Source organism: Pan paniscus, chromosome 2 (genome assembly GCF_029289425.2).
Source record: "Pan paniscus chromosome 2, NHGRI_mPanPan1-v2.0_pri, whole genome shotgun sequence".
NCBI lineage: Eukaryota > Metazoa > Chordata > Mammalia > Primates > Hominidae > Pan > Pan paniscus.
In genome coordinates, this window is record NC_085926.1 from 4,525,405 (window position 1) to 4,544,264 (window position 18,860).

Sequence of the window (18,860 nt, forward strand, 5' to 3'; positions counted from 1 at the left end):
GATGGTGATGCTTTGTGAAAAGAAGCAAAGCCTTAAGGAGAAATAATCTAGATAGCATTCACATATGCAGAGGTCTTGGATGCTTCAGAGGGCAGATGAATAGCAAAAGTTCTGGGAGGCGGCTGTCCTTTGTGGGGCTAAGGGAGGGGACAGGAGTAATTGTTTTATTTTTTCACAGGCAGGGTCTTGCTCTGTTGCCCAGGCTGGAATGCAGTGTTATGATCACAGCTCACTGCAGCCTGGAACTCCCAGGCTCAAGTGATCCTCCCAAGTAGCTGGGGTTACAGATGTGTACCACCATGCCCTGATAATGTGTTTTTATTTTTATTTTTTGTAGAAATGGGGTCTGGCTGGTCTCAAACTCCTTGCTTCAAGCCATCCTCCCACCTTGGCTGTTTAAGATGTGATGACAGGCATGAGCCACTGTGCCTGGTTTAGGAGTAATTGTCTGAACAAGGCTGTTTGAACATAGAATAGGCTCTATTGCCCAGTGGGACCATCCGTAGGCAGCGCGATGGGGAGATTTCATTATTGGGCGGGAGGTGGAATTACATGCTTTACAGGGTTCCTTCCAACTTTTATTCCATGATTCTGTGTTTTTTGAAAGGTTAGAATGCTCTGTGGCTGGCAGTTGAGTGTAATTCGCTATTGTTCACCTTTTTTCATCAGGGGAATTAGGAAGGATAAATTATCTTCCCTGAAGTAAAATCTGTCATCATGGGTCATATAGGAGTTCATTTGTTATGATACACATCTGACTTTTTAAACAGGGGATCCTTGACTGAGTTTAAATTTTGATGCCCTGGAATCTTTCAGAATTCCACTTATCTCTCGTGGAAGAAAAATAAAAATAGCTAGCATAGATCAAGTATGTCAGCCACTGTACCAGGTGCTTTTCAAGCATTATTTCACCCATTGCTCACCACAGCCTCTTGAAGTTAAATTATCCCCATTTAACAGAGGAGGAAATGAAAGCAGAGAGGTGGCGGTGGGCTCCTAATAACAAGCTAGATGATAATAATAAGAAGAAGAGCTTAGGGGCAGAGAGCCAGGGTGGAGTGCGGGAGCTGAGCCTAAGCCTGCCCTCGTGTATGTCAGGCATGGCTTGTCAGCAGAGCCCCGGGTGTCCGAAAGCGTTTGAAGTTCCGCAGCTCCGTGGCAGGTTGGCGCCAGCTCTGTTTTCTCTGAGGTGGTCCTTGTCATGGTGTGAGTGACATAGGAGCCCTGAGTGCAGCTGCTAGAAGTTCACAGGCACAAATGGTCCACGATCAGATAAAGAGGCGGGCTCTCCCACCCAGCTCTGAACAACAGGAAGTCTTCCAGAAGATTGCTCCTAGGCCCATCACTTCTGGGGCGGACTTTCCACCTCCACCCCTCCACACCACAGAGGCCTGTTCTGTTGACTTTCCCGGCCTTTGTTTTTCCTTCCAGGACATCACTGATAATTGCACTAAAACCTATCCTCCTCCCCCCATCTCCTTCCTCCACTTCACTAAGGGGAGGCGGGAGGAGATCTCCAGAGGTTTCTAGCCAGACCAGCAAGCTTTCTGCCCAGTCCTTTGTGAGGGGAATTATCACATGAGACCCCTGGGGAAGGATCTGTCCTCCCCTACTTTTTGGTTGTTTTTAATTGGGACCCCTGGCAGATTGCCCAGAGGATCATTAGCTGTGGTGGGTGGACTGGCCTGTGATTTCAGGGGGAGATGTAAAATGTAGCTAAAGGTTACTTATTCACTTATCTCGGCCACTTAATAAGTATCTTGGTTAGAAGATGCTTAATTTTTTTTCTGACTTATGAAAGTATTACAGAGCCATGGTAGAAAAATTAGAAAACAGAATTGTGCATAAGAAGAAACTCAGTTCTCCGTAATCATCCGGAGTATAAGAACATTTAACATTTTAACCTGTGTTCCCAGGATCACTGTTGATAAACACCTCCACTGAAGAATCAGATAGACCTAGGTTGGGTGCGGTGGCTTGTGGCTGTCATTCCAGCAGTTTGGGAGGCTGAGGCAAGCAGATCACTTGAGGCCAGGAGTTCAAGACCAGCCTGTCCAACATGGCAAAACCCCATCTCTACAAAAATTACAAACGTTTAGCCAGGCATGGTGGTGGGTGCCTGTAATCCCAGCTACTCAGGAGGCTGAGGCAGGAGAACCGCTTGAACCAGGGAAGTGGAGGTTGCAGTGAGCTGAGATCGTGCCACTGCACTCCAGCTTGGGCAACAGAGCAAGACTCCGTCTAAAAAAAAAAAAGTCTGATAGACCTGGGTTGTAACAACCCTGGTCCTCCTGCTTGCTAATTTTATGTGATGTGGGGATCTTACCTCTCTGTATTACACCTCAGTGTCTTCAACAACAAAATGGCAATAGTGGTAGTTCCTACCTCCTGCTGTGGTCATGAGGATTCACTAAGAGAACATTTGTAAAGCACTCAGCACAATGGTGGGCATGAGAAATCCTTGATAAATGCCAGCTATTATTATCAGAAAAGAAAATAATGCAGAACCGTGCTGTAGGAATGCAATGTCCAGACATCTATTGCAATGATCAGCTGCAAGCAACATGGGGTACATCATGCTTTGTCACTCGAGGACACTGAATTGTCTGCTTCTTCCCATTAAGGGCCTGGAATCTTTCAGTAAGGTATCCAGGTGGCGTTGATGGTTCACAAAACAGCAGGCATTTTCTGGCCTAGTCTCCACTAGGGCTGAATGCTTATCTGAAGGGTGATCCTGAAAGGAGAGCCTTAGTCACACTGGACAAGGCCCTAGTCCTCTTGCAGAGCACATACCTGCTCTTCTGCATTTGGAAATTCCCCGGTGTCCTTTCGGGTTGCCAGGGTGTACAGACATAAATTTGATCTGGTTCAAAATTCAAACAAATTGTCTTCTAATAATTGGTCTTGGAAGTATGCTGACTTCCTGACCCTTTAAGATAAAGCTTTATAATATAAGCGCAGAAGGGAAATATTAATCCCCCTTGATGTTTTCCATTTGTGCCACCTTTCTGGATGCTGTTTAAAACATTGGTTTGCCTTTAGATATAAAATATGTAGTTACGAAGAATTAAACAATGACTGACATGATTCTAGAGAGTGGTACTTGGCAAACCGTCCTTCTGTACATTATTTGTGTATCTTCCCTCAAGGTCTAGAGATGCTGGCTCTTTTGTTTGAGAGTTTATTCTGTGTTCTCAGTTGCTGTCTCCCTCTATACATAAGTTCATGTTTAATGAAATGCTCTTTATCTCTCCTGCAATGTCTGGGTTGTTGGAGGGGAGGGAAGGGGATGACAAATTAGCTTTTCCCTGCAGCTTCTCATAAGCAGTGAACTGAGGTTCTTTAACATAAGTTTGCTTTCAGTAACTGACATTCCTGCTAAGGTGGTAGGTTGCTTCCTGAGGTGTCATGCTGATCATTGCTGCATAATTCTTCCTGAAAGAAAACTTGGCACCCAGAAAGCAATTGAAGGAGACACAATACCGTTCCACACTGTTACAACTCTTGTAACTGTGTGGGGTAAATGGCTTCTGGAAGGGGAAGTCGAGTAAATTGATGGGGAAAGGGGTGTAAAGGGGTCTGGGTTTGGAGGAGGGGTTTTGGGAAAACCTGGGTTGCCCTGGGCATCTCCACAGCAGATGCCTGAGGAAACACTGGGCTATTAGCCGCAGTCCACACCAGCACACAGTCTTCCCCCGTAACTGAGTTTGTTTTTTAATTGTCAATTTAGCTTTTTGCAATTGGTTCCCACTCCTCAATATTTATGGCCCTGATGAAAGCTGTTTCTAGGAGTCACATCAATATTTTTGTTGATATTTATGTGTGTGTATGTGTGTTTAATGATTTCTGGGCTATGTAGAGATTTCCTGCGACTTCAGAGCTTTTTCTAAGACTGCCTCTAACTAGCTGTGTGTTCCTGGGCAGGGAACCTTATTATTCTTACCCAAATACTGAAGGATCTGGGCCAGGTACCGTCTAAAGGGTTTTCATCCTCTGGAAGTGTTTCTTGGTGAAGGATGAGAAGGAAAGACATTTAAGTAGCATTTGGGTGAAGTGCATACAGTTGCACTGTATGTGGAATTGTGGAATTCTTAAAAGGCCTAAAAGGCTGCTGGAAATTTGTGGTATTTATTAGCAGGTTTCCTTTTATTAATGTCATTTTGTTGCTTTGGTACCTTAGCCCAGGCACTGTGGCCTTGCCAGAAGCAAGTTTTTATGCCAGGTGTTTCCTTCTGACTTAACATTCCCTGAAGCAAATTGAATATGCTAATGTTTCATAAGTCAGACTTTCCAGGTAACTCCCTAATCACTGCAACGTTCTTGGCTGAGTTCCCTGCAGGCTTTCTATTCACTGCAGTTTTTATTATCAAGGGTCCTCAACTTGTAGAATCTGATTCAGGCACGGTTTTGTTAGAAACAAATGTTACTGTGGTTGGAATATCCCGAAATTAAATAATATACGGGGAAAAAATGTTGTTGCATATGTCCTTACTTGGCTCATTGAATCGCCTGCCTGTCAAACTGTTATTTAAATTTGACTTTTAAGTAAGGCGCTTTGGAAAATTGAGCTAAACCAACTCTTAGTGACTTTTTTCCCTTCTGAACATTTCTTTTCTTCTAACAATGCTGCATATTTTACTTTGTCTAGGATTTTCAAGAAAGACATGTCTGACAAAATGTCTAGCTTCCTACATATTGGAGACATTTGTTCTCTGTACGCGGAGGGATCGACAAATGGATTTATTAGCACCTTGGGGTAAGAGCATGCAATTTCTTGTGTGGCAGGATTTGTTTAAGACATCATAACATCAGCTTAAAACTGTGATTTTTCTAACATAAGAACGTTACCGTTTTACTTGGCTTTCTACGTGCGGTTGAAATCACAAACACCAAATCTCATATTAGCCAAGTTTAACCTCTTATACAAAAACACAATTTTCTGTATATTTCTGAAAGAGCAAAACCTCATTATTTAGGACACTATTCTGAGTTTATTAAAATTTGCTTTTCCTTTCTATATAAAAGGGAGAGTGCCTTTATTCCACTGTGGAATACAGTTTAAATGGAATAAAGTGTAAAGATGAATATTTACAGAGCCCAAAGAAGTGCTTTTTAGTTTTGTAAAGGCTCTTCTTTTCAGATAGTGACTCCTTTATAATATAAGCAAAGACCAAACCTCCTGGGCTGCCTATCTCTTTTCTTTGAAGCAGACATTTCCTACTGTATGCATTTGAAAATTATAAATTGCATAAAGTTCTATAAATCAGATTTTTGCTCTTTTGTGCTTTTTTCCCAATCTTTATACAACTTTTAAGAGTATAAATATATTTCATAATGTACTCATTTGATTATCTTCTCCCGTCTCCTCCTACGCCTATTGTCTAGAAGAGGAAATGAGAGGTGAAATAGTCCCAAAGGCAGACAGAGGCAGAATGGAGAATCAAGATGGTTAACTCCAAAATAGTTACCAATGGTCTATATTGTCTTTGTGTAGAAAGGAGTAGTGAGGCCCCGGGGTGGCATTGTTGAATTTGGCAAGAGCTGGTCTCAAATAAATTGGGGGAAGGAAGACCAGCAGCTTCTCCAAGAACCTCATTTTTACAGCAGCCAGACCTTCCTTTTAATTATAGCTATTATTTAAAGCATGCTTGTTTCCTTGTATTTGTGCAGAATGAGTATTCCTAGGCTCTCATGCAGGTTAGTCCACACTCAGGGAGCAAATTATTATAGATACAGAATTATAGCTCAATTAGACTTGTGCTCCCACTGTAGAGAGATTTTGTTTCAAATGTCATCCAGTGAAAAAGAAGTCATCCATGACTGCCTGATCACCAGATCCAGTGACTTTCTACATTTGACCTCTCTCCATTATGGACCTACCTTTAACAATTTATCTTCTGTGGCTTTTGGCAAAGAGGCCTCCTTCTGCCCTGCCTCTGACTCTCCCTCCTTTCTTCATGGTTGGCTCCTTCCTGTTTTCATCGTCTATGGTTGACTCTTTTACCCTCTTCTTCTTTTCAGTAATGACAGCAACAGTAATAAATGAAAAGCACTAAATGAGCCCGGTGGGTATTTGCTGTGTGCTAGGCACTATGCTAAATACTGTGCCTACATCTTCCTTAATCCTCACACAACTGTCTATGGTGAACACTGGCATCATTGCTGTTTGTGGAGGCAAAACTTTTGAGCTTCAGAGAGGCAAAGTCACTTGCCCAAGATTTCACAGCTCAGAAAATTCCAGACTCCAAGGCTAGGGCTGCCAACAGTTGCTCTCTGCAGGCCAGCTTCTCTCTTTCCAGCTTCCTTGTCTGCCCACAGCTCTCCCTCCTCCTTGACTGTGCACAGCCCCTATCTGGATGCCTGGTTAAATCTCAACCCACTCTATTCCCATGTTTCCCCTGGGGGTCTTGATTGCCCAGTCACCCAGGTGCCTCCTGAGCCCCCGAGATCTTAGTACCTTCTTTCTCTTCCAGGGCATCTCTTCTTTAAAATCATATGAAGTGCTTTTTAAGTGTTTTCCTCAAACATTGTAAACAAATTAATGATGAGTCCCTCCTGCCCTTTTAAAGTGAGGAGGGCTTCTTTTTGAACTTTGGGTTGCTAATACTTTCTTGAGATGAATACTTTATTTTCTCAGTTGCTTGCACATATTTGAGGATAGCAGTGTAAAAATGGGGTTGGAAAGAAAGTTTGACAACCCTTCCTGTTTTTAATACTTACGGAGGACCTGTTGTGGACTACAGTGAGTGACTGCCAGTCGTTATGGGACTCACTGTGTAGCACTCCAGCCCCATCCCATTTATATAGATGGTGGTTACCTCCAAATGGCTTCGTCTACTGATTGATCTTGAGAACTCCAATAGGATCTTGCAGGGCAAGTGTGTGTGTGTGCACACTACTCAGTGGCATGCTTCTGAATTGCCTTTTTAGCTTGTTAAAAATAAAGGTTCAGCTTGGTGCAGTAGCTAACGCCTGTAATCCCAGCTACTTGGGAGGCTGAGATGGGAGGATCCTTTGAGGCCAGGAGCTCAAGACCAGGTTTTAAGACCAGCCTGGGCAATATAGCAAGAACCCTGTCTCTTTATAAAAACAAGATGGGCAGGATTCTTGGGCCTCATCCTACAGCACAGCTTTAGTAAGCTGGGTTGACAGAGTCCTGGTGTCAGTATATTTGGAAACAATAAGTCTGATGAACATCCCCCTCGTTAAGAATCCCTGAGACCGACTTTCATTTTACAGATGAAAAAACTGAGACCGGTAGGGGTAAAATGCCACAGTCATGATCATGCCGCTAGTAGGTGGCAGAGTGCCATCTACAATTCATTTGTCGTCTGAGCTTGACTGGGGCTCCTCTTACCACTTCCTCCCCATTTGAGAACTTGATGATTTATTTATTTATTTATTTTCTTGAGATGGAGTCTCACTCTGTCGCCAGGCTGGAGTGCAGTGGCACAATCTTGGCTCACTGCACCCTCCACCTCCTGGGTTCAAGCCATTCATCTGCCTCAGCCTCCCATGTAGCTGGGACTACAGGCGCCTGCCACCACGCCCAGCTAATTTTTGAATTTCTAGTAGTGACAGGATTTTGCCATGTTGGCCAGAATGGTCTCAATCTCTTGACCTCGTGATCTGCCCGTCTTGGCCTCCCAAAGTGCTGGGATTACAGGTGTGAGCCACCACGCCTGGCCATGGCTTGATGATTTATTAACCTAGCCCTACCTTGGATTCTGAGCCCACCCTGTCAAGCATTATGTTAGCTCTGGGGGCATTACTATACTTACAGGAGCTTAGGGTGGTGGTTTTATATATGTATATTCTGCTCTTGATTTTTACATGAGAACTCAGGCCATTGGCTACACTGTTCTTCTTGTTTATAAAGTGAGGTCTTGTGTCATGAAGCTGAAGGAGGCAAACTGCTGGTGGGGTACCATGGACACTTTGATTTACCCGCCAAATAGATACTGAGCTGCCAGCCTTGGGCATCTTCTGGCCTTCATGGAGCTGATAGCCTGGTGCCCCTTTGGAGTCTCAGTCAGTGAGGTTGGGAGGACAGAGAAGGAGAGGCAGAGAGTGTCTGGCGCAGGAGAAGCTTGGTGGGGGGTGCTTTGTGGAGAAGGTGGGGCTCTTAACCTGAGTCCTGAAAGACAGGCAGGACTTCAGGAGGCAAAAGGGAATCTTGGAGAATAGAACAGTAAAGGTAAAGGCTGAATATTTAATGGTACCTTGCATTTGGGATAAGAGGAGGCAGCACAGATGAATGGAGGAACCCTGGAAAACCATGGTGTGTTAGCTGGGAACAAGTGCAAGTTCTGTGGTCACTTGGAAGATTAGCCAGTTCTATCAGTACCAGTTTTAGGAGCTTGGACAAGTTGTGTAACTTCTCAGAGTCTCAGTTCCCTCATCTGCTCAAAAATATATTTTTAAGTGGTTCTTCTAAAAGAATTGTGCAAGTTAGACTTAGCAGTCAGGACTTTAAATACTGAGTCTTTATGTAATGTGAGCTTATTTATTTGTAATTTTTTGTACTTTCCGCACTAGTTGCTTTTGATGCTCCAGAGTCCTTTCATATCTTCATGAGTTTGTGCTCATGGTTCTTTCCACCTGGAAACGCTCCCCTCTAGCCTCCAACATCTATTTCGACTCTTCCAGTAGTTCCATTAGAACTTCCTCTGTCTGCAGCTTCTCAGATGACCTCAGGCACAGTTCGCTTCTGGCTGTATTTTTTTTTCTTCCTTCTCTTACAGCCCTTAGATTATATTCTCCTTATCAGTTTGTTCTTAAGGCTCCTGCACTAGCCTTGAGCTCCCAAAGAGCAAGGGCCTGGCTCATATTCACCTGGCACAAAGTCAGCTCCTCAGCTACCCTTAGTTGAATGCAACAGCCCCTTGCTGTGTCTCGCGACTTCAGCCACCTTGCATGCTATACTCAGATCTACCATGGACATGGTTATGGGAAAGGAGCCACAGCAAACAGTAGCCTTAATGTGTCCTTCACAGAACAGAACCCTGGGCTTTTGGATTAGGTTTAGATCCATGCATAGGAAGCCTCTAGTGTAAAGAGTTCCTGGCAGGAGAATATGGCAATCTAAATGTTGCGCAGGAAAAGCCCTGGGATATCTGATTTTTGCATAGTGCTAAGAGTTTCATTTTCATACACTTGACAGAGCATTTATCTGTCTTCTTTACAGCCTGGTTGATGATCGTTGTGTTGTACAGCCAGAAACCGGGGACCTTAACAATCCACCTAAGAAATTCAGAGGTAAGGTGGTGGCTTTCCTGGAGTAGTCACCTTGACTCACTTGAAAATTCATGAAGTGTGTTGTTGGTGTGTGTGTGTGTTTATAAGCAAAATAGGCTTATTTATTATGTATTTTTTTCAGAGTATGATTTCAGTTCTAAGCTTTACAACTTGAAAAATGCATACATAAATTTAGTATCAAGATTGGGTTGGCTTTTACTGGGTCCTTAATTTGTCTATTGAATATGTGTTGACAAGTGCTAATTCGGTTTAAAGTCTTACATTTGTACAGGTATTTCTTCAAACAAATAGTATTTATGGATCCAGTCACAGGGAACATTCATTATTTCAGCAGATTTCACTGTCCGTTTGGGGATGCTGATATTCTTAGATACCTTCTTTAAGAGGTAGCTAATGATACCTCACTGAATGTCTCACTGGAATGAAACGTTCTTAATTATTGCACTTGTTTTTTGAGTTAAAAGACATAGGCAGGCTGGGCACAGTGGCTCATGCTTGTAATCTGAGCACTTTGGGAGGCCAGGGTGTGGAGATTGCTAGAGCCTGGGAATTCTAGACAAGTCTGGGAATTCTAGACCAGCCTGGGCAACATGGTGAAACACTGTCTCTACTGAAAATACAGAAATTAGCTGGGTGTGGTAGCATGCACCTGTAGTCCCAGCTACTCAGGAGGCTGAGGTTGGGAGGATCACCTGAGCCTGGGAGTTCCAGGCTACTGTGAACCGAGATCGCACCACTGTACTCCAGCCTGGGCGACAAAGTGAGACCCTGTCTCAAAAACAAAAACAAAAACAAGACGTAGGCAGGGCAGCTTTTCTACCCAAATTAGTTTTTTCTTTAGGCCTCCTGAATTTGGTATCTTTCTCCAAAGGTAGCTTAGTTTATTGTAGGAGGTCTTTGAAATGCACTTGGTATCTTAGATGATAAACATTGGTTTTTCTTTTTTGTTGTTGTGGTTAGTAGTCCTCAGCTCTAGGCACATGTTAGAATCATCTGAGGAAGTTTTTAAATTAAATAGATGCTTGGGGCTCCATTGTAGAGCTTAGGGATCCACTATAGAGCCCTAACATCTATGTATTAATTAAATTATTTATCAATTAAGGTAACCTCTGGAATTGGGGATGATTCTTTACAGCCAGGGTGGAAAACCGCTGGGTTAGGTATTTGACTGATGACTTCAGTCCCAAAGGGCTCAAATCTTGCCATTTGCAGATTATATAACTCAAGTTCTAAGTTCTTATTGTTTAGTGGTTTAGAAACTGTTTGACTTTTTTGAATAAAAGCTAAATAAATTAGAATAAAATAGAACGCAGACGTTCAGATGGAGAAAAGCCATTTGGAAGACATTTGGTGTTGAGTTGCATCCAGTTGGCGTGAGACAATCAGGAGAATGTTTTCACCTGAGGATGGGTGGGGGTAGGGGAGGCTGTTGAAGAAAAGAGAGAGAATAACAGTTGTTGATACAAGTTGTAAGAGGAACCCAAGGCGGCTACTGCCTCCACCGCCTTTTTCTTCTCAATCCTTCTTTCATGTTTCCTTCCAAGACAAGACAAAATCTTGAGTGCTGCAGAAATGAAATGTTTCGTCCAACGATCATAATTCAGTCACTCATAGAATTACTTCCCCACTGTGAATATTAAAAGGGACAAGATCAATTGACTGTGCCAGGCCCTGTGCCAAGCACTCTGCCTGCATTAGCTCAGGGAGCCATCCCTCCTCCCTAGGAAGAGACTGATACACTCGGAACTTAAGAACCTTGTCTGAGGTCACATGGCTGGTGACGGATGGAGTGGGAGCCATGGTTCTCAACCTTGGGTGCACAGGGAGATCACCTGGAGAACTCTCAGAAACACTGACAGCTGAATCCAGCTCAGGGATTTTGAGTTAACTGGGCATTGGGAGTTTTGAAAGCTTCTCAGGTGTTTCTCTTGTGCTGCCAAGGTTAAGAACCATGGCTAATGAAATCTAGGCTAATAAAACCTGAACTTTGTTATTCAGGGAAGAGCTGATCTAGGTTTTGCTTTTGCAGCTGGGACCAAGGGGAGGGATATGCGTCCGGAAGGCATTGCTTGGGTCCAGCGTGAGCTCTTATCTTGTTCCATATACAGGCCTTGGGAGCTGGGAGATGAACCTGGGAGAGATTCTAATGTACTGTACGAAGTTAACTAGTGGCTATTTGTTTTTTACAAATACAGGCACATAATTTAAAATTTTGTTTTTTAAATCGACATATATTTATGTTGTACAACATGATGTTTTAGAATATGCATATATAGTGGAATGGCTAAATTGAGTTAATTCATATATACATTACCTCACATGCTTATTATTTTTTTTTGGTGAGAACATTTAAAAACTACTCTTAGTGAGTTTCAAATATACGGTATATTGTTATTTGCTGTAGTCACTATGTTGTACAGTAGATCTCTGGAACTTATTCCTCCTAACTGAAATTTGTATCACTTGGCCAACATCTCAATCCTCCACCCCAGCCCCTGGTGACCACCATTCTACTCTGTTTCTAGGAGTTCAATCTTTTTAGATTCCACATATAAGCAAGATCATGTGGTATTCGTCTTTCTGTGCCTGGCTTATTTCACTTAGCATAATGTCCTCCAGGTTCATTCATGTTGTCACAAATGAACCAGGGACTGTTTGAATACAGGGTTAGAATGTTAAAAATAAATAGGACTATAGCAGGGGAAGTCGGAGGAGACATGTTTTTCTGGCACGACTGTAAAGGTGCCTGGTGCTTGGATGTATGTATGGTGGCTGATTTGAAGTGACTGTTTTGAGATAACAGTAATAGTCTGACAGAAGCTATTTGGAAGGAAGCAAACTCCTTTTACAGCCTGGCCTGGTTCTACAGGTGGTCACATGACAGTGACTTGATTTGTTGAGTGCTTTTCTCCCTAAATTAAAAATAAAGGTTTCTGGGTTGTAAGATGCTTCGTCCTTGTGGGAAAATCTGGTTCAAAACAAGCTCTGCTGCAGGCTTTGGGAATGTAGGTCAGGACTTCCTTAATTCCATGTGCTAAACCAGAGGTCCCCTGCACCCAGGTGAGGGGCCTAGGCAGCTCTGCCTTTGCAGGCTGCCTCAGTGCTGGAAAGATCTGCTTCTCCACCGTGGAACTTGGGCAGTGAGGTTTAAAAAATTTTCCAAAGCATTCCTTCAACTGCGGTGCAGCATACTTTGACGTTTTTTTTTTTTTTTTTTTTCTAAAATGAAGAGAAAGATCTCTCTTTTGGAAGCAATTGCTGCGTTTCCAAATATAAGTGTATTTTGGAGCTGAAGTCATTTTGATGTTTAGAAATTGTGCATAGGGCAGTTGGGCAATTTGGAGGCATTTCTAGTCCATTTCCTCATGGACTCGTTGCACCCTAGAGTTTAACAAACACATACGGAAAAGCGAGATGCTGGCAAGCAGCCGAATGGGATGATGGAGTCTTTATCTGAGCAATCAGCAGAGCTGCATGTAGTCATTTGGGTTTGCTCTTGCTTCCATTGTTTCCTTGCCAAGTTATTTCCTATATTGAGAACCATCATAACCTGTTCTTAAGTAAATGGAAATCCAAGGCCTGTTTATGCAAGATTCCCCATGGCTTCTGACTTTGCATCTTTAATTTTGTGAGCTCCTGAGATCTGCAGCCCTAATGGTTAATAAAAGAGGCTCTTGGATCAGGCTTCCTGGTTCATATCCAAGTTCCATGAATTCTTTGCTGTGTGACCCTGAACAGATTACTTCACCTTTGCCAACCTTGGTTTTCTCACCTGTAAAATGGGAGAGGATAATAGGCTCTATCTCATAAGGTCATTGAGAAGATTAATTGTGTGTTAAGAATTTAGTACTGGGGGAGCCTGACCCTTAGTTAAGAGTTTAAGCCTTATTCTTTTCTTTGTATTCCCAGTACTTAGTACAGAGCCTGGTACTTGTAAATCTCATGTTTAATTTTATGAGAATAATTATATGTTGTTATTTTTTTTGTCTTCAAATTCTTTGTGGGTGGGGACGTGCACATGAACCCCTGGGCTTGGATTTGAGCCCCAGTGCCCCTGTGTGCAAGCTGAGTAACCTTGATAGATTCCATAACATTTCTCAGCTTGTTTCCTCACTTGTGAGATAGGGTCAAACAATTCCATCCTTATCAAGATAATATGCATAAAAAGCCTAATAGAGTGCTTAGTACACAGTAGTTGTTCAGTGAGTGGTTGCTGTTAATTTTCACAGTAGATATAGAAGAGTTCAACATCGAACAGAAGATATAGAAGAGTTCAACATCAAACACACTTGCTTTTTTTTCTCTGATGGTTGAAAGTACATTTCCAAAGTGAATTGCTTTTTTGTGTGTGTGTGATTTCCTTGAATGTATCTCTTGCCTCTAACTTCCTCTGTAGGAAGAAAAGGTTGGCTGCACATCTGTTTCACATAAGCCACATCTTTTTCATCTGAATGAATTTTGGACAATATCATTGTCCTCGTAAGGGATGAGGAGAGCTGAGACTTAGAATAATACAGCAACTTTAGTTCTTTTATTAATATGGTACCATTTTAAAGCCCCAACATCCGTGGAAGGTAAGGCAGAACCTCTTCTTCTCCCTGATTTGTGTTGTCTTTGCCCATAATCTTGAAAGAATAGAGAAGGCAAACATCAGATTGAAACAGGGAATAGAAACTTTGTGGTTAGTGAATTCCTTTATCTGTATTATCTTTTCCTCTTCCCACTTTTACCAGTCCCTCCCCCAGCTCCCCGGTGCTAAATATAAAGACATCTACAAAGAAAAGGTGGAAACTAACAACCAGTCTTCATTTTGCTCCCAGAATCTCTGCTCTTTTTAAATATAAATCACCTCCAGGGTTGTTGGAGTAGAAACAAGGGAACTAGGCTTTTGGGCAATTAGATAGGCTTTAGCGTTGATCATGCCATTATTGCATAAGATTCGGGCAACAGTCAGGTTCTTGCTTTCAAAACCTAATCTTCTCTGTTCACATCAAGAGGCCAGTCATGGCTCCAAATTCTTGATGTTGGACACATGTTACCATATCAATAATATCAAAATGTGCAGCTTTTAACTTTGCAGGGAGCCCCTTAGTTTTAGAATAAAAGCTGTTCGAAGGGAAACTTACAGTTCAAAATGAGGAGAAGTTGGGGCAGGAAAAAATGAGGTGAAAGGAATCATTATTCTATCACTAAGTGGTTTATATGAATTGGGGAGGGGATCAGACAGACTGAATATGTGGATGTTCCAGATAAGTATCTTACATTCCTCTTTCCCAGTGAAGTTGGTTTCAAGCATCATAGTCCAATCTAAGCAAACGTATTGTGAAAAATGAGTGTTGATGTCCAGCGCTGAGGCCCTACTGTGTACCAGCTGCTGGCCTTGGTGATGGCAGGGCAAGATGAGTTACACTCCTTCTTGCTTTCAGGAGTCTTAGAGCTTCATGGAGAAACAGACCCACATTATAAATTACATGTTAATATAGCATTTATTTTGTGCAAAGCACTTCCTTTGAATTATCTCTTTTAATCTGAGGAACCCACCTATGAGGTGTAGGTCTTGATGTTCCCATTATGCAGTTGAGGAAATGGAAGCTCTAAGAAGTTGGGTAACTTGCCCATAGTCAGTTAAATGTCACTTCTTAGAATGATTATCATTCATTTCACAAACACTTATTGGGTAGTTCCCATGTGCCAGCCATTTGTACTCCATGAGGAGAGAGACATTCTCAAAGAAGTCTACATCAATATGTAGTGAAAATCTTTAAGAAACTTCTTTAGAGTAATTTGTTGTCTTCACTGCAACTATTTATATATAAGTAGAAGCAAAGCAGGTGAAATTTCTTCCTACCTAGTATAAAACCTGGCCTACTGGGGAAAAGTAAATGAGGATGCTTTCATGTCCTAATCTTTCGCTGTGCAGCACCCCGAGACCAGAGCGTATCTATTTGGTACCTGACGCCATTTGAGATGACAAGTTATGAGCTGGTCCAGTGCCATGTGACTTATGAGTGTCGTAGCCAGAGCCCTCTTCCAAAGGCTGGGCCCAGTGCTTTCCTTCCTTTGTAGTTTTATGGAGACAAGGTCTCACTCTGTTGCCCAGGCTGGATTGCAATTGTGTGGTCATGGCTCACTGCAGCCTCGACCTCCTGGGTTCAAACCATCCTCCTTCCTAAGCCTCCCCAGTAGCTGGGACTACGGACATACCCCATCATGCGTGGCTTCTTTTTAAATTTTTGTAGAGATGGGGGTCTTGCTGTGGTGCTCAGGCTGGTCTTGAACTCGTGGCCCCAAGCCATCCACCACCTTGGCCTCTCAAATTGCTGGGATTACTGGTGTGAGCCACTGCACCCTGCCACACTTCATGCACTTTTAGCCATTGCCCCGACCAGCTGTGGGATGCGCAGTATGTTACTTACAGTAGGATGAGTCCTGTTTGTAGTGCAAACGAGGGTCTGGCCTGGGACAGTATAACCCGGTTTCTGGGCATTTCCGGAGTAAAATGTTGGTGGAAGACCCCTGGTTCCTCAACATATGCCCGGCTAGAAATAATGACAGTCTGAGTATTGTGCAGTCACCATGACACTGGCATGGAGAAGAGTATGTTGCTTGGCTATAATGAGCCGCTCTTGGACCTAAAGCATGGCCATGAACTTGAGGATCAGACTTGTGGCCTTTTTATTTTTATTGGTGCCTTCTTTCCCCAGTCCCAGGGTGCTGGCACCATGTTAGCCCCTTTTAGTAGCAGGCTGGTGGATTTAGTAGGATGATTTTATTGAGAGAGAGAAGGGTTTCACATCTCATGCAAGCTCTTTGTAATTGACTTTGAAACCTCCCAGCAGCTTAGGAAGGGTCCTCAAATAAGAATGGCATTTTTCATGCTTGAGTGATAAGAAACACTTGAGTGTCAATAACCTACTTCTCTGATCTTGGTCTTGCCTGCAATTTAGGTTAAATATAGGGGAAAGAGCAACCTCTGGATGCCAGAGCTAGCATCCAGCCCAGAATCTGCCATGAACTGCTCCAATACCTTGGAGAAGTGATTTCATCTCTCTTAGCCTCAGTTTCCCCATCTGTTAAATTGGGTTTTTCCAAGATTTCATCCAGCTTGAAACTTTGCTATTAGTGGCGGAAACAGGCAGGTTAACGTTAGAAGCCTTGTGCTGTCCAGAAATAGGTTCTTATTTCTTTGGGATTACAGGTCTCTTTGTCAAGATAGATGAGTGCTGGTAATAGCCAGGCCTTAACCTTACCCTTAGGCCAGATGGGGACACAGGCAGGGTCTTGGGTCACAAAGGTCATCTAGGGTGGCTATAACAAACTCACTGGCTTAGCTTTCTTTCAAACGACCCTCCTTTGCTGCACATTGTTTTAAATGTTGCTAAGCAACAGTATTTTTTGATTTTTTTCTTTTGGCAAGGCATCGAAGGAATGAATCCGTATCTTACTTAGTTTTAAATACCCTCATGCAAAGGGGAGGGCCTAACTTAAATTCTGTTTGTTCTTTTGATTCTAATCCATGACAGGCCTTTCATAGTAGGGGTATAGGACTTACTTTCTGCCTGTCTTGTTAAATAAGGCAGAAAAATCAGTCTATTTAAGGTGCTTGTCAAGTATATGCCTTGAGGCATATTGAAGGTTTCAAGAGTGTGTGCAGCTGCCTTGTAGCAGAGTCTCCTCCAACTTGTTCTGTATTCACAAAATCAATTCAAATTTAATAAAAAGATTAATAGTTTTTTGTAATCTTCATTTCAGATTTACTAGTTTATCTCAATCTTGGACCAACAGACTCCATTTAAAGGGAACAAAACTGTAATTTAAGTCAATTCCCTGGGCAACATAGAATGTTCACAGTGTGTTACACAATCGCTGGGGATGGTGCCTGCTGCCTGATTATGCTGGAGTCCCACACACTGCAGTGTATCCCTCACTGGATTGCTGCCTACTTGCTTCAAGCTATGAGATGCATGTCTGAAGGCTCTGGGTACCCTGAAAATGAGCATAAGGGAATTTGTGTTTACTTTGATGCCCTGGATCCATTCTTTTTTGCATACCTGCGTCACCCTGGAAAGTAGACCTCAGACCCCTCTTTTATAGTCATTTACCCTTATGATTTAGTTGCTAATGGAGAACCATTTTCAGCACTATGTGCATAAAATGCTTCTAGTGCAATAAATAAGTTTACCTTGTCCTCTAATTGAATCACAGTATTGCTTTTGTGACTTCCTCCATTGAGGGTGAAATGGATTTGGAAATCTCAGCAAGCGTAATGGGGTCATATTGTCATATTGTTATATGGTTCTCCTGAAAGCAGTATACTGTGGTTGATTACGGACTTTTTCTTTTGGCAAAGGGTTTTCTAATCCTGTCTTGAGCATTGATGAAGATGTGTGGTGAATCACTTGAGCTTATGATAACTCTTTTCCTTTCTTGTTTGACGAGTGAGAAAATTAGAGGGATTTAGAAAGTCTCCTGGGGTCAAAGAGCAATCCTGTGCCAAAACTGGGGTTGGGGCACAACCCCAGTTTCTACTCACACTGTCTTGTAGGCTTCTGTGTTTGAGCCATGAATTAAAATTTTTTTTTGGTTCCATCACCCTGTGTAATTAATGATAACCTATTTTTTATAAATGCAAATAATAGTGAATACCTTGTGTAGTGCTAAGAGACATTAGTGAATATAATCTATTTCATTAATATACTTTACATACACTCATTTATTTAATCCTCATAACAACCCCATAAGTAAGACCGGTACCTTTCTACAGATGAGGAAACTGACATGTAAGATGTTTAGTGTCTGGTCCAAGATCACGTAGCTAGAAGTGGCAGAGCTGGGATTTGAACCCAGTCAATCTAACACCAGAAATCCTCCTCTTAACAGCTACTCTAAACTGCCTTTAGAAGTGGACTGGCCTTGAAATATTCTTTGACAAAAATTACCCGATTTCTTAACTTCCTCCTCTGCAACCCCAAAGTATGTCATTGTGAGCTGCACTGACACAGAAGAAAAAGTCTATAGACAAGAGGGGAGTGCTAACCGCCTACTTGACAATCTTGAGTATAGTATTTATCACTGTCTGATAAATACACAGCTACTGTTTTCTCCTCGCCAGATTTTGGAGCACTCAAAGGGACCAAATCTTGCCCTGCACTCCTGGCCCAGCACCTGGCATAATGTTGGTCCTTCTTTAAATACTGGTTGAAAAGGAATTGGTGTTCTTTTCTGATATGATTTTGACTGCTCCCAGTTCTAGCAGTGTTTTTGCTGACATTTTCAATTGAATGGCCGCTGATCTTTTTACACTGATGACTTAACGCTGCCCTGTAATCTTGCTCCAAACTACCTGAGCCTGTTACTCTTGAAAAGCTTTCCTGTAGGCTGGGCATGGTGGCTCATGCCTGCAATCCCAGCATTTTGAGAGGCCAAGGCGGGAGGATGGCTTGAGCCTAGGAGTTTGAGACCTGCCTGGGCAACAAAGTGAGATCCTGTCTCTACAAAAAATGAAATTAGCCAAGCATGGTGGTGGTCACATGTAGTCCCTGCTACACAGGAGGCTGAGGCAGGAGGGTTGCTTGAGCCCAGTAGGTTGAGGCCGCAGTGAG

General features: G+C 42.7%; 1 protein-coding gene across 1 annotated transcript in view; it reads left to right on the forward strand.

The window, feature by feature from the left end:
• ITPR1 (inositol 1,4,5-trisphosphate receptor type 1) overlaps positions 1–18,860 on the forward strand; it is a 354,118-nt gene that overhangs the window by 18,505 nt on the left and 316,753 nt on the right. Inside the window, exons 3-4 of the mRNA XM_055109477.2 lie at positions 4,649–4,756; positions 9,188–9,258. Coding sequence (XP_054965452.1) covers positions 4,665–4,756; positions 9,188–9,258 — 163 coding nt within the window. The 5' untranslated portion in view covers positions 4,649–4,664. The remainder of the gene's footprint in view (positions 1–4,648; positions 4,757–9,187; positions 9,259–18,860) is intronic.